Source organism: Rattus norvegicus, chromosome 2 (assembly GCF_036323735.1).
Source record: "Rattus norvegicus strain BN/NHsdMcwi chromosome 2, GRCr8, whole genome shotgun sequence".
Classification (NCBI taxonomy): domain Eukaryota; kingdom Metazoa; phylum Chordata; class Mammalia; order Rodentia; family Muridae; genus Rattus; species Rattus norvegicus.
In genome coordinates this window covers 177,559,636-177,575,132 of record NC_086020.1, presented here as the reverse complement: position 1 = coordinate 177,575,132, position 15,497 = coordinate 177,559,636, and the positions used below count along the sequence as shown (strand labels likewise).

General features: G+C 48.6%; 1 protein-coding gene across 4 annotated transcripts in view; it reads right to left on the bottom strand.

Moving 5' to 3' along the window:
- The window catches only part of She (Src homology 2 domain containing E), a 25,850-nt gene extending 10,353 nt beyond the window's left edge, over positions 1–15,497 (bottom strand). The window contains exons 1-3 of one of the 4 annotated variants that reach the window (XM_063282723.1): positions 14,128–15,497; positions 11,998–12,124; positions 2,868–2,978 (exon numbers count right to left, since the gene is read on the bottom strand). In XM_063282723.1, the coding sequence (XP_063138793.1) occupies positions 2,868–2,978; positions 11,998–12,124; positions 14,128–14,751 (862 nt within the window). In that variant the 5' untranslated portion in view covers positions 14,752–15,497. The remainder of the gene's footprint in view (positions 1–2,867; positions 2,979–11,997; positions 12,125–14,127) is intronic. The other 3 variants (XM_063282722.1, XM_063282721.1, XM_001062249.8) reach the window with 3 other exon arrangements.

Genomic DNA, 15,497 nt, shown 5'->3' with positions numbered 1-15,497 from the left:
CTGGCCTTTCAACTCACAAATCTGCTTGCCTGTGCCTCCGGAGTTCAGGGATCAAAGGTGTGTGCCACAGGGTTCTTAAGATACAGACATTTTTAGAGCAGTGGGAGCCAGACACATTCACAAAGTATACTCGGGAAAATAACTCAAGGATACATCCAAATGAAAGGTGCTACGGTGGAGAATAAAGTGATCTCTCTGACCTTTCCCCTGGGGGCAAGCGCTGTTCCCGGCTGTAATGCTTAAAGCCCACACTCCCGTGTCCACATGTTAAAGAGAACAGAGGGCTTAAGGAAGTGACCCAGACCAGTAACAGCAGGGCCTGGCGTGCACAGCAGGAAGCTGGGCGCTAGAAGCCTTACTCTTTGACACCACGCTTGGATGGGCTCCAAGTGGAAGGAAAATGGAAGATGGGCTGACCCTAGTGGAGAAGTCACTTCCAGTGGAGAGAGCTGCAGGAGTGGAGATGGGGGAGCGGGAGACATATGCAGTGCATTGCCACCCAGCGGGTGAGGGGAAAGTTCCAAAGATTAGTCCGGAGAAGAGGAAGGCACTGGGAGATCTTAGCTGGAGAAGGAAAAGCCCAGAGAAGCAAGTGCTGGGTTTTTGTTTTTGTTTTTGTTTTTTTTTTTGTTAGTTCTGTTGTCTTTTTGTTTTTGTTTTTAAAGATTTATTTATTTATGTACACAAATGACTTATCTGCCTGTATGCTTGTATACTGAAATGTGAGAGACCATGTGGTTGCTGGGAATTGAATTCGGGACTTCTGGAAAAGCAGCCAGTGTTCTTAACCACTGAGTCATCTCTCTAGCCATGAAATATATATCTCATATGTGTGCGTGTGTTCGTGCGTGTGTTCGTGTGTGCGTGTGTGTGTGTGTGTGTGTGTGTGTGCGTGTGTGTATCAGGATTTAGATTTATGTATTTTTATTATGTGTATGTTTCTACAGAAACCAGAAGAGGGCACCAGATCCCCGGAGCACCAATTACAGACAGTTCTGAGTCAGTGGACTGAGGTTCTGGCAATCAAACTCTGGTCTGCCAAAGCAGCCAGTGCTCTTAACCACTGGGCCATCTCCAGCCCTATCTTTGTTGCCTTTTTTAAGACATCAGGATGTCATGTAGCCCAGGCTGGCCTGAAGGGAAACATGGCCTTGAACTCTAGGATTCTCCTGCCTCAGCCTCCCAAGTGCTACATTACAGGTGTGTGTAAATTATCTGGAAATGGGGCTGGAGAGATGGCTCAGTGGTTAAGAGCACTGGCTGCTCTTCCAGAGGTCATGAGTTCAATTCCCAGCCCCCACATGGTGGCTCACAACCATTGTAATGGGATCTGATGCCCTCTTCCGGTGTGTGTGAAGACAGATACACTGTACTCACACATAAAATTAAAAAAAAAATTATCTGGAAGCGAGGTTTCCTTTTAAGGCAAGAAAAGTCTGTACTGTGCTGTGTGGAGCGCAAAGCCACTTAACCATTTTGGTTTCTCTGTGGAGCCCTGGCTGTCCTGGAGCTCACTTTGTAGACCAGGCTGGCCTCAAACTCACAGAGATCCACTTGACTCTACCTCCCGAGGGTTGGGATTAAAGGCACGCTCCACCACTCCTGGCATTAAAAAAAAATCTTTAAAAACGGGGAATAACAACTATATAATAATATAATAATAATAACAACTATAACTGTGAGTCACTGACAGTAACTCTAACATCACTGGATAGGATGGGGTAAGTGAGAACGATCTGGCCTGCATAGTGCACAGATAAACCTCGATATAAACCAGACAATTAACAGTTCAACAGCCAGCCACTGCAGGACAGAGTCAGCAGCGTCTGGTGACTGACCAGCCCGTGCCTAGGTGCCTACCAGGTCACCCTAACCAGAGAGAGCCTCTGGATCCTGCATATTGCACTATGCATGTCTATTGGCAAGGACTTGCATGGAATTGGAGGCAGAGGTAGTTGCATAGAGTCCTGAGTCCCACAGATCCAAACCTCTTCCTAGAAATAAGTGATCATTCTGCTCCCCATACACACTCTGAGACAAGGTCTCAGTATACAGCCCTCACTGGCCTAGAACTCACTAAAGCAACCATGCTGGCCCAGGACACAGAGAGGTCAGCCTGTCTCTGTCTCCTGAGTGCCCAGACTAAAGGCATGCCTGGTTAAGGTTTGCCCTCTTGAGTTTAGTGGCTTTCTTTGAATAACTTTCTCCATTTGTTCTTTGTTATAGAACTTTCACTGAGTCAGCAGCTCTCCAGGGAACATTACTTTGTCAATTTGTTTCAATTTGTAGAAAGTCCTTCCTGGAGCCCTCCCGCAGCACCGCAGTCCTCTGCTCCTCTTCTAGCTAGCCCCTCCATTTCTTCCCATCCTCCCTTGCTTCTGCCAGCCATCCTTCCCTAGAGTCCTGCCCTGGACTCTCTGTCCTTTCAGTCTGCTGCCCTCTTTCTCACTGTGTTAACAGCCATGTATGGCAAGAGTCTCCTTGACACATACATTGTCATCTGCCTGGGCATCGTCCAGTGCCACCCATCATCACACACCTGTGTGTTCTGCCAGCATAAGCAAGGCATCGTGGTCCCCGCCCCAGCCATCTCTGCCAAGCTGGAAACATGTGTGTCAAAAACTGAGTCCCCAGGGGTAAAAGTGCAAGGCAAGAATGGGCGGAGACTCCCATGGCAGCCCCACAGGACCTGACTTCAGTGGTGGGGTACAGTCTGGCAGCCACATAGATATGAACTACTAGGATAGTGTGAGAAGCAGCTAAATGTGAGGCTACCTCTTACCCACTTCCGCTCAGCCTCTGGGGCTAATCTCTCCTGGCCTTGTCCCTGAACAGAAGGACACATTACAGCAGACTCCCCTGCTCACCTGACACCAGGTCAGGGGTCCAGGCTGTCTGAGGCCAGAGCCGTGTCTTTTGTCCTAGTCTCTTGACTTTCAGCCCCACAGCCTTTTCTTCATTGCCTATTCTAGACGCGGCTATGAAAAACAAGAAACAAAAACATGCTCAGTTCTCGGTTCAGCTGAGATAAGGCTGGCATTTAAAAAAAATAAAAGATCTTTTCTCAAGACCCAAGAAAGAGGAAACTGAACACACAAAGGAACCCAGGGGATAGATTTAGAATTTTTACGTTTCTAATCAGAACTTATTTATGCTCAATTTAGAAAGTTCTTCTCAAGATCCTGGCTTCAGGACTGGAAAAACAACTCAGTGGTTACAAGCACTTGCTTCTCTTACAGAAGACCCAGGCTTGGTTCCTGGCACCCATATGGAGCCTCGCGGCCATTTGTAACTCTAGTTCCTGACACCTTCTGCACTGCTCAGGTACACACAGGGTGGACATACACACAGGCAGGCAGCACTCGCACACATAAAATAAAGCAAAGAGGAAAAAGAATCATGGCTTCAAGTCAGCCCCCAGTGAGGTGTATGAACCAAACAAGGAAGACGGAATCCATCCTTAGGGTAGGTGTCCTGAGTCCACCCTTAGGGTAGAGGTCCTGTTTATGAGGAAACTTCAGTAGACTTGCATTCAAATGAGGCACAGTGACTGGCATCTTACGTTATGTGTGCAGTATTTTTTTTACAGTGGGGTCCTCCTGATCCCGCCATTTGAAACGGACGAGGAGCCAACCGAAAAGCACAAAGCTGAAAACACTCCTTCCTTCTGTGGCGGGATTGGAGATATTGGTAAAACATCTTTTGAAACAATGTTTAACTGGGCGGAAGAGAGGCTAGACACTCCCCCTTCCAGGGCATTAACCTTCCAGTCCATTCCAACACCTGGTTGTCCCCAACCTGAGGCGCCATAGAAACAGAAACAATCACAGGGCTGCAAGCCGACCCTTCCTGCAGGGAGAATAGCCCCTGACGTGCAGAGCTGGCTCCAAGAGGAAATGAGCCCGAGAGGGAGGAAATGGCAGGAGGAAGCTACACCCTGGCTGCCGAGAGAGGCCGTCCACTGTGGCAGACAACGGGGTGCTGTGGTGGGGCAGCAGATAAACACCCTGTGCAGCCTCTCTGAGACAGGGCTGCCCCAAACCACTGAAAATGGCAGCTGATTGGTACAAAGCCCCTAACAGGGGCTGGAAATTTTCCCTTTCTAACCCTTGGTTCTCATCACACATAATTAAGACATTTACATGGCAGAAGGCCAACGTTTCTTAATTAACAAATTTGTTTTTACAGGGTTCATTCTGTGGTCCAGGTTGACTTCTAAGTGGCAGTGATCCTCCTGCCTCAGTTTCCCAGAGACCAGGACTACAGCAGTGTATAACCACGCGGGGCAACAAATTTAACTGCTATTATCACCCTCTCTTATCCAGAATTCTCTTTAAAATATAGATTCTCTCTGACGGCTTTCTGGGCATGCACATCACAAGTGTGTTATGCCTAGAGCCTCACAGGAGCCCTGCTAGCCACTGGTTCTGGTTGTTAGGCCTCGGCCCTGCAAGGCACTGAGTGGGGAGTCCAAGTTCACCTACCATACCTTACATTATATGTATCTTTATGAAAAATATTTCCTGTGATTTTTTTAAATTAAAAATTAGATTTATTTTTATTTTATGTACATGAATGTTTTGCCTGCACATATCTGTGCGCCACGAGCATGCAGTGCCTACGGAGGCCAGAAGAGGGCATCAGATGCTCTGGGTGAATAAGTTACAGACAGGCTGGAGCTCCCTGTGGGTGCTGGGAACTAAGCCTGAGCCTCTGGAAGAACAGTGAGTGCTCTAAATCACTGAGCCATCTTCCCAGCCACACAAGTAGTATTTTAATTATCATTCTGAATAACATATCTTTCCCACAATCCCTTTTATGTTTCCCAAATCACTAAACACGCAGTCTCATGAAGCTCTATTTCCCTCTTGGAGTCACCTGCCTTACTTGAATTTTCTACCAGTATTCAAGTTCCTAATCCAGTTAGCGTTCTTCCTATCAGCTAACTCAGCATACTCAACAGAGGCAGATACAATTCAGACACCTGAATCTCACCAAGCAGAGACAGAGTAAGGACTGGGCTGGGGTGCACTTCAATGGAGTGCTTCTGGGCCAGTATGAGGCCCCGGCTTCAATCTCCAACACCAAGAAAAATCCAAGAATTCATGTGGACTTTTCTCTACAATAGTTTTTAACACGTAGACCCACACACTGAGGTTGTCTTTCAGACCAGAGTATTTAAACAAACCAATAACATCCCTGGGAGGGAAAACAAAAATTGAAAACAATCTTTTTTCAGGAGTTGAATAGCTGTAGGCTGCCGTGTGCCCTGAGATCTCTCCTTTCCACCAAATGATCTGGACAACTTATTTTGTTCTTCCGCACCTAGATTTCCTTGGTTGTTCAGCAGTACCTGCCTTTTCACTGGCGTTGGAGTAAGGTTATTTGGCAAGTTTGGTAGCTCAAAGCCCTTGAAGAATAGAAGTGTAAGGCCTCCTGTGGGAAGAAGCCTTACGCTAACTGACGGCTGCCTGAGAAACTCCCAAAGACCTGCCTGGTGTGGAAGTTTCAATTATGTAGCTAAAAGCCATACTGCTAAATTACGCAGAATACATGTATCAGTTGCTCAGGGAAAACACTCTTGTAATTTAGCAGAAGAATGGCAGTTTATGCTAATCATACTTACTCTGCCCCGCCATGGATTCTTATTAACATTCTTTCAGATAAATCCCAAGAAGAACTTATTTGTAAATTCTTAAGTTCTGCAAGTTAAAAGTTTTCAGAGGAACTTGCCAATTTCCCTCTCCCTGTTTTTCTATCTTCTTAAAAGAATATTTATGGGCTGGAGAGATGGCTCGGCGGTTAAGAGCACCCGACTACTCTTCCAGAGGTCCTGAGTTCAATTCCCAGCAACCACATGGTGGCTCACAACCATCTGTAAAGAAATCCGATGCCCTCTTCTGGTGTATCTGAAGACAGCTACAGTGTACTTATATATAATAAATGAATAATAATAAAAAAGAATATTTATTTTTATTTACGTGTATATGTATGCGTGTCAGCAGAGGCCAGAAGGTGTTGGATTCCCTCTAAGTGTGGGCTGCTTGATGTGGGTGTGGGGAACAAAGGCTGTGAATACCCTTAACCACTGAGCTATCTCTCCACACTCTCCCCAGGGGCCCCGCCCCACCCCGTGCTCCTCCTGCCTCAGCCTCCCAAGTGCTGAGATTATAAATGTGAGCTTGGTAGCTATTACATTTTTCACGGATGTATTTTCTTCTTTACTGGGGTTAAGTATGTTTTCTCATATTCTGACGGGGCAGGGAACTTGGTACCTATGCCTGCACAGTCGGCCCTGAGCCTAGTTCATGGTAAATAAGTGCTAATGACTCTTTGTTGGATGTTATAGGCTAACAACATGGACAGCATGCTTTATGCTCTAGATACTGATTTCTTTTTTCAGTGTTGGGAATTGAACCCATGACCTTATGCATGCTAGGCAAGTGCGCTACCACTGAGCTAAATATGAAGCTCCTGTTACTGTTGAAGCTGCATGTTATTTCCACTTCATAGTTGAAGAATAAAGCATAGAGGCTGGCGCCCAGGATACAACACTACACAATTAGGTCACCTCAGCACCCTTTCCACACCATTCCAAAAACCCGAATAAATTAGAGCCCCCAATGTTTCTGAGGATATACGGCATATTTCTGGGCTTAGGGATAGAGCACAGAGGTAGAGCATTTATCTAGTGTGGTCTGAAGCTCTGGCTAGACTCAACGAAACAGAAAGACGGGAAACTTCTGACCTTGAGCTTGTCAAGCTAGCACAGAAAGAACAAACCAAATCTTAAACAGTGAAATGTTAAACTGGGCCTTTCCTCCCAGCAGCCAGGAGGCAAAGACAGAGGATTTCTGGGAGGCGGAGGGTCAGACTGGTCTACATAATGAGTTCCAGGCTAGCCCAAGTTACAGGGTGAGACCCTGACTTTGTGATGCATGCATACACACATATGCATATAGTATACGTGGTATGCATTTTAAAGAAGAAATGCGTGGGGTGTGATGGCTTGTGCCTTTAATCCCAGCGCTTGGGAGGCAGAGGCAGGTGGACCTCTATGAGTTTGAGGTCTACAAAGTGAGTCCCAGACAGCTAGGGGCTATACAGAGAAACTCTGTCTCAAAGAAAAAAATATCCAAAAACCAAAGAAGAAGAGGAAGAAGGAAGAGAATGAGGAGGAGGAGGAAGAGGAAGAAGAGGAGAAAGGAGAGGAAGAGGAAGAAGAAGAGTAGGAAGAGTAGGAGGAGGGGGAAGAGGATGAGGAAGAGGAAGAGGATGAAGAATAAGAGGAAGAAGAGGAGGAATATGAAGGGGAAGAAGAGGAAGGGAAGGAGGAGGAAATGTTAATCTAAAGAGAAAAGCATTGCATTTTTAGATTATTAATATTAAAAATTAATAATTTTAAACTTTCTTTCTTTGAGGCAGGGTCCCACTCTCTGGACCAGAACTCTAACTATAGTGCAGGGTGGCTGTTAACGTAATACTCATCATACTGCTCTGCCTTCTGAGCGCTGGAACACAGGCGTGCACCACCACACCTCGTTGAAAGTAATTTATATTATAAATGCATTTGAACTATTGAATAAGGTAGTCTTATAGTTTTAATTTGATTTATCCATACTATTTAAAAACAAAGAAAAAGGGGTTGGGGATTTAGCTCAGTGGTAGAGCGCTTGCCTAGGAAGCTCAAGGCCCTGGGTTCGGTCCCCAGCTCCGAAAAAAAAAAAAAAAAAAAAAAAAAGAACCAAAAGAAAAACAAAGAAAAAATTTTAATAAACACTCAAATATTAAACATTTTTTTTTGAAACAGGCTTTCTCTGTGTAGCCCTGGCTGTCCTGGAACTTGCTCTCTAGAGCAGGCTGGCCTTAAACTCAGAGACTTGCCTGCTTCTGCCTCTTGAGTGCTGCTGGTGGTAGCACATGACATGTGTCACCATGCTTAGCTCACTAAATCTTCTTACATTTATTTATTTATTTATTTATTTATTTATTTATTTATTTATTGAAAGGGTCTCATTATATGGCCCTGGCTGGCCTAGAACTTGCTTTGTAGACCAGGTTGGCCTTGAACTCACAGAGATCAGCTTGGCTTTGCCTTTCAAGTGCTGAGACTAGAGACGTGTGCCACCATGTACAAACTATCTCATATTGGATTTATTTATTTATTTAGGTTTCTCAAGAAAGGGTTTCTCGGTGTGGTCCTGGCTGTCCTGGAACTTGCTCTGTAGACCAGGCTGGCCTCAAACTCAGAGATCCACTTGCCTCTGCCTCCCCAGTGCGGGGATTAAAGGCTGCACCTCTATCATTCGGGCCCATATTAGACATTTTCAACTTTTGGTAGGTGGGTGGGGAAACAAGGACTTGGTGTGTAGCCAAGGCTGGCCCTGAGTTCAATGTCCTCCTGTCTTATACTCCCAAGTCTTGGGGTTACAGGTGTATGCTACTACCGCAGGCTCAGTTTTACTTCCGTATATGACATGAATCTGTGCAGAGAGTTGGCCTAGCTTTGGGTCAAGTCTGCAATGCCTTTGCAGGTATAATTTCAAGTGTATCTTTCAGAGCCCTGTGGCACTGGGAACGCTCTGTTTGGAGTGGCAGGTATCAACTCAAATTCTTCATCCGTTCCTGAAAAAAATCTCGTGAAGTCAGGTGAGAGGTCATTACCTCACATGCTTGTATCTTAGCACTTGAGAGGCTGAAGAAGGCAGACAGCAGTGAGATCAAAGGCAGCATCGCTACATAGTGAGAGACCCTCCCTCTCTCTAAGAACAAAACCAACGGAACAACAACCCAAATAGCAGACTTACAGGCCCATGCCTGTGGCTCCAGGACTTGGGAGGCCGATGCACAAGAATTGCTTTAAATTCAAGGCCCGTCTGGGTTACACAGTGAGCAGCCCTTGCTCAGTATGGTGACACATGCCTTTAATCTCAGCATTCGGGAGGCAGAGGGAGATGGATCATTGGGTTTGAGGCCAGCCTTGTCTACAGGGTGTTCCTGGCGAGTCCATGACAGCTGAGGCTACACAGAGAAACCCTGTCTAGAAAAACAAACAAACAAATGAACAAAAGGCATGTTTAAAAATCACAGTGAGCAGGTCTTGTCTCTTTGGGAGAGAACTAACTCTTACAGGCTGCCCTCTGATTTCCACACGTGAACTGTGGCAGGCAACTGACCCCTCCACCAAATGAATAGTCTTGCAAGTGGGACAAGTCTGAAGTCCTCTGAGCTTGTCTTTCACTTAGTAGCAACATGAAAATAGTTACAGTCTCTTTAGAGAGCTTTTGTGGCAATTAAATAAAGAAGGTGGAACTGGGGCTGGGGTTCAGTTGCAAAATGCTGGTTTACTGTGCTCAAAGTTGTAGGTTCAATCACAAGCTCGGGGGAAAAGAAGCATTAGAGAAACAGGTGCTCTCCTGGACAATTCTCACCCCCTTCAAAGAAGCTACTTCTCTCTCTCTCTTTCTCTCTCTCTCTCTCTCTCTCCCTCCCTCTCTCTCTCTCTCTCTCTCTCCCCCTCCCTCCCTCCCTCTATCTCTCTCTCTCTCTCCCTCTCTCTCTCTCTCTCTCTCTCTCTCTCTCCCTCCCTCCCTCCCTCCCTCTATCTCTCTCTCCCTCCCTCCCTCCCCATCCTTTCTTCCTTTCTCCCTCTCTACCTCCCTCCCTCCCTCCCTCCTTCCCTCCCTCCCTCCCTCCCCTTCCTCCCTTTCTTCCTTCCTTTTATTTCTCTCTTTCTTTCAGTGGGGGTGCTGGGTTTCAAGGCAGGGTTTCTCTGTGTAGCCTGGCTGTCCTAGAATAACTCTGTACACTAGGCTGTCCTTGTTCAAACTCAGAGATCTGCCTGCCTCTGCCTCCCCGTGCTGGGATTAAACGCATGCACCACCACTACCCCATACCTTTTGTATTGGATAGAGGGAGGCTATTACACACCTGGTTCAGAGAACAAATGGCTGTGGGGTGCTCACACCCCAAAGGGGCATCCCTAACACAACTGTCCACCCAAGGCTCAGGGAACTCAGGGAAGAAGGGGAGGGAAGGCTGTGAGAAGTAGGGACCAGGAGGACTGCTGTGAGACTGGGCCTGGCAGGGATGCTGCACTCCTGAATTTTCTGCAGCTATGGCACCACACTAGGAAACACATGAGCGTGGTGGGGGAAGGGCTTGCAAGTCATCCCCAGCCCCACACGTTCGAGAAGCTATAGGAAATTCATAGCTGCTAAAAGAGGAAGCGTCGGTTCCAATCAGGGACAAGGCCCGGGTAGGATGCCCATGCCTAGTGGTCAGCCTTACCCCCACGTACATGGGAGCAACACTAATTGGATGCAGTGGTTTCATGTATATCATATTTATTTATAGTTATACATATATGTCACCTATTCTATATTGTAATAGAAGAAGAGGCCATGCGTTTGAGAGGGGTGGGGTGTGGACATGGGAGGAGTTGGAGGAAGAGGCAGGTGTGGCCATAATCACACTTACGTACGATATTCTAAAAATAAATAAAAAGTAAAAGAATAAAAAGGAAAGAAAACCCTTTTCCTCGGTTATATGTAAAAGCCCATCCTTTCCCTTATTCCCTCTAAGCTGCTGATATTTTGTAAAAGTGACTAATTTCGTTTTCACTTCCTTTCATTCACAGATTTCATTAGGGCCACAGTCCGGTGACCTGCAGGGTCACCGCCTGGCCAGGGCACACCCTCCCCAGAGTGGTGCCTTATCTCTGTGAGCAGGGAAGCAGGAAACAGAGTCGAGCTTTCCTGTCGCTTGGATCATTCCAGCCTGTCTTGGCTTTGCAGGGTGTGACAGTTAGCCCTCTGCAGGGACTGGCTTGCCCAGCTGGGCTGGAGAGCTCTTCAGGGTGCTTCATCATGAGAATGTCGTCCATGTGGGAAGAGGATGCTCCAACAGCCAACGCTAAGCAGCCAGTTTTCCTCATGGGCGTTTAAGGAACGATTGTTCCTTTAACAATCATATGCTTTAAAGTTCCCAAGTAAATCTGAACAACTAGTTTGTTGTTTTGCTTGAGAGCCAACTGCTTATGACAAGAGGGTTGGCTTAGCCAACAAGCTGTGATGGCTTGTGCTTGAAAAGTGACAAGATCAGCTTGGTTTCCTGTGATTTGCCCTGAATGGCTGACAGTGATTGATAATTAATTATTCCCCAGTTAACTGTTTTGTTCCAATATTGAAAACTTGAGGTAAATCTACCACAAGACAAAAAATTATATCACGTCTGCAAATGGTGACTAACTGAATCCCTTAAGTATGTGTTTGTACTGACTTTTGACTCCCATTAGGAATGCTAATGCTTTGAATGTTCTAAGAAATGTATCTTAACTGTCTTAAAGCTGAAGACCACGAGCCAGTGGGGCAGCTCAGTGGGTGAAGCATCTGCCACAAGCCTGAGATGACAAGCCAAGTTTGCTCCCTGGGACCCACAAAAGAGAAGGAGAGAATGGCCTCCCACAAGTGGTCTTCTGAGCTCCATCCTCACTCGGGCACGTGCACACCCAAATAAAATGTAATAAACTATTTTAGAAGATGAAGGCTACATCCAGACAGACTCTCAAATGCCGTCTTGCACAAAATTAGAAAAACAAATTCTTAAAATTCTGAAAGACACTAAAGGGCAGTTTGAAAGCTTCCCTTTAAGATTTGGATCTAATTTCTGTTTCTTCCAGTCAGCAGGACCTAGTTAAATTGCTCTCTTCTCCAGATTGATCGATTGCTCCGTCTGTCTGTCTGTCTACCTATCTATATCTCCCATCTCTCTAGGGTTTTTTGTTTGTTTTGTTTTTTGTTTGTTTTTAAAGGCGGGTCTCTCTACATAGCCCTGGCTGTTTTGGAACTCACTATGTAGACCTGGCTGCTTTGAACTCACAGAGATCCTCCTGCCTCTGCCCCCCAGGTGCTGGTATTAAAGGCACGTGCCGCCACACCCAGCTCTGGTTACATTCTCATCAGTCAGAATGAGGCTTCTATTTCCCTTCCCACAAACCTGTTATCATCTGCTGTGCATCATATGGTTCCATGTAGCCGTCGTTCTCACCCACTCTCTCCGCATCCCTTTGACCTTTTGTCCGTTTGGCATCGTATGGGTCAGCATAGTCTTCTAAAATGATGACCTGCCCAATAAGAAAGGACAGTTGCCAAGGATTTCCAGACTTGAAAACGGCAACCGCATCGAAATGGCTGCTGAAATCTTCCACAGGTACAAGGAGTAAAGAATCTCTCAACAGGTCTCACAATTTTTATACCTGATCATGTGTCTCTGTCAGACAAACTTTTTTTATGCTACTTGACTTGTGACACTTTACCTAACCCCTGCTTCTGAGTTAGAGGATGGCAGGAGGGCAGTGGGAAGTGGAGAGTAGTGGCAGAAAGAGGACTCTTCTACCACAGGTTGGCAGCTCCCAGGCGTCCTAGCTCCTCCAGGCTAAACCGTACAGTTCCAGTGAACCAGTCATCTCGAGTACTGAGCTGAGTCAAAGTGAACCTACTTCCTGGCCTCAGGGAATTTTTACAAGCTCCAAAGACACAGGCTTCACAGCTTAGCACTGAACAGTACAGTACCGAGGAAGTTCTGGGTTCTGTAATTCACGGGGAGAGTGACTAAAGAACAGACAGAATTTGATGATATTTGTGTCCAAGAGCATCTACCATTCCAAAACCACGGCACTGTGTGCAAAGCCCTTCTCTTCTATAGAAGCTGGGTGGGAGCCCTTCTCAGGGAGGAAGCTGGAGGCCTGTCTGGCAGAATGTTCTCTAGAAAGCTCACGGAGCACTACTGGGGCTAGAGGAAACAATTCCGACAGTTCAGGGAGAAGTGAGGACAGAGGGACAAACTGGATGAACCTTGGAGAAATGACACCATGACAGAGGACCGTGGTTACCACTCCATTTGGGTCTCCTTGACAGCAGCTGCAAGTGCTACAGCCCAGATACAGCCAGGAAGTGGACTGTGACACTGACACAGTCCTTGGCTCTAAGGCGCCGTGAGGTATACCACCCAGTAGTATGTGAGCTGCTCCCACATCCATTTCCCCGTGGTCCTCTCCGTGCCTGCCACAGGATAGACACACTAAACATCTCCGTAATTGTCTGAATGAAGAAATGAACAAAGGTGCCCAGTACACGCCACCTCACTGGGGCCACAAGTTCCTGACTGTCTAGTAGGCACCTTGTTTAAAAAGTAAAGCCCCTCAGCAGGAAGGGTTTGCTTTGGGCTGAAGTCTAAAATCTGGGTGGGAGCTTTTCTGTCTCCCATTTCTCACAGGAGACAAACTCAGTTCCGCTCTGCAAGGATGGAGAGAGTCGGTCCACCTTTCCCACACTGGACGGTACCCAGAAGCCCTCTGGTGACGAACATGCAGGAAACACCTTCTTCTCTCCTGATCTGCGATTTCCTTAAAGACATTTCCTTGCTATGAATTGTGGCCCCCCACACCCCTTAGTGTCCATGGCGCTTACTTATATGGCGACAGTACAGTGAATGTCCATGGAATGAATGGAAGGCTTTGCCATTTGGCAGTGCTGAGTGGCTGGAGATGAGAAACCTGCACTTCACAGTTGACAGGCTACTGATGTTTTTCTTTTCTTTTCTTTTCTTTTTTTTCTTTTCTCTCTCTCTCTCTCTCTCTCTCTCTCTCTCTCTCTCTCTCTCTCTCTCTCTCTCTCTCTCTTTTCGGAGCTGGGGACCAAACCCGGGGCCTTGCGCTTGCTACCACTGAGCTAAATCCCCAACCCCTGCTACTGATGTTTTGCATGCTCCAGCGGTGTAAGCCTTACGGAAGTCTAGCTTGATAGACCCCTTGATGTCAAACATGAAAACAAGACCCAAAGTACACCACACCCATAAAAGGGCCACTTTTTCCCCCTTCTCTTCAACTGCTCTTGTGAAACAACAAAAATCAACCACAACAAACCTTGCTGTCTCCAGTGATTTTTGAAGGGTCACTTGGGAGTCAGAATGGATACAAGGGAGGATCTTAGAAAACATCTCCAACTTTTCGTATGCATAATGAATATTGGGGTTCAGCAGGCTCCCGTGCGCCCCCGCCTCCCCCCCGCTCCCAGCCCCCGTGCCAATTCCCCAACTGAGAGGTGGGTAGCGATGCTGTTTTCTTACCGTGTCTTGCTGTCTCATTATCTTGGTCTTGTCCAGCTCCGGGCCCAGGGAGGACGGAGAAGAGGACGCAGAGGAAGAGGAGCTGCTGGAGCTGCTGGTGCTGCCACCGCCCGGGTAGATGCTCTTACCATTCTTCTCCTGTGTGTCCACCTTGATGAGCCTGCTGATGTAGGTGCTGCAGCCTGCGCTCTTGGCCACCGCACCCCGGTGGGGCTCCTCCTCGGTGGTGGTGGCGCTGGCACTGGCGGTGGCGGTGGTGGTGACCCTGGAGTTCTTACGGCCTTTGCCTGCAGCGGCCTGGATCAGACCCTGCAGGCTGTCCCGGGACAGCCGACTGTCCTTGGGGGGTCCACTGCCCGTCCTGCTGCCCCCCAGTTCGGCCGCTGAGTTCTTGCGGCCCTTGCCCGGGGTGGGTGCCGCACTGCCGGTCTCCGAGTTCTTGCGCGGCTTGCCGCCGGCGCCCCCGGGCCGGGCGCGCTCCGACGCGGTCTTCAGAGTAAGCGGGAACTCCTTGAACCACTTCGCCGCCATCAGGGGGCCCGGGAGCGTCGAGGCCGCGGAGCAGACGAGCGAGGAGGCCCAGCCGAGACACCAAGGGGCGCCAGGGGCCGGGGGCCGCCGCATTCCCCGGGGCTGGGCGCTGGAGGCCGCCGCGAGGCTCCTGGCCGCTAGACGCGCGCGCCCGGCAGGGTGGGACCTGCTCAGCCCGAAACTGGACGGGCGCGGTGACCGGATCGCCGTGTCCTCTGCGCTCTACCGCTTGGGGCCGCCGGGCGCCGGGGCTTCCCCTGCTTTTCCTCCCGAGGTGGGCGAGGCCGAGCCCACGGAAGCCCCCGACAGCCCTGCCCACCCTCCCAGGGACGACGGCGGCCGCAGTGCCCCGGCGCCCGCCCAACGGTGGACGCACAGGACTGCCGGACGGCCGCGCCCCTCCCTCGCCGGCGCCGGGCCCCCGGGTGCGCACCGAGCCCAGCTCGGCCCTCTCACTGCAGATGGGACGGGTGCGGGAGAATAGCCTGGAGTCGCACTCAAGGACAATGGTCAGGAGCGCCCGCGCCGCTTCCCTCGCTCTCCGGTTCCGCACGCTCGTCCAGGGCGCGGCCTTCCCTGGGCGCGTGGAACTCAGGGCCCGGGCGAAGCCTTGGAGATCCGCAGGTACCGCCTGGGCTGCGGGACCACAGAGGGGGTGCCCCCACCCCAGGAAGAGCTTGGTGGCCCCGACCTGCCCCCTCCGTACAGAGACGCTTCAGCGCGCGCTCACACTAGTTGTTTCTCTCATTTTCACTCTTTCCTCAAAGCAATGTCGAAGGTTTTTGTTGTTAAAAAGATTAAATATGAAAAGTGATTAAATATGAACGTGAACGAAATTT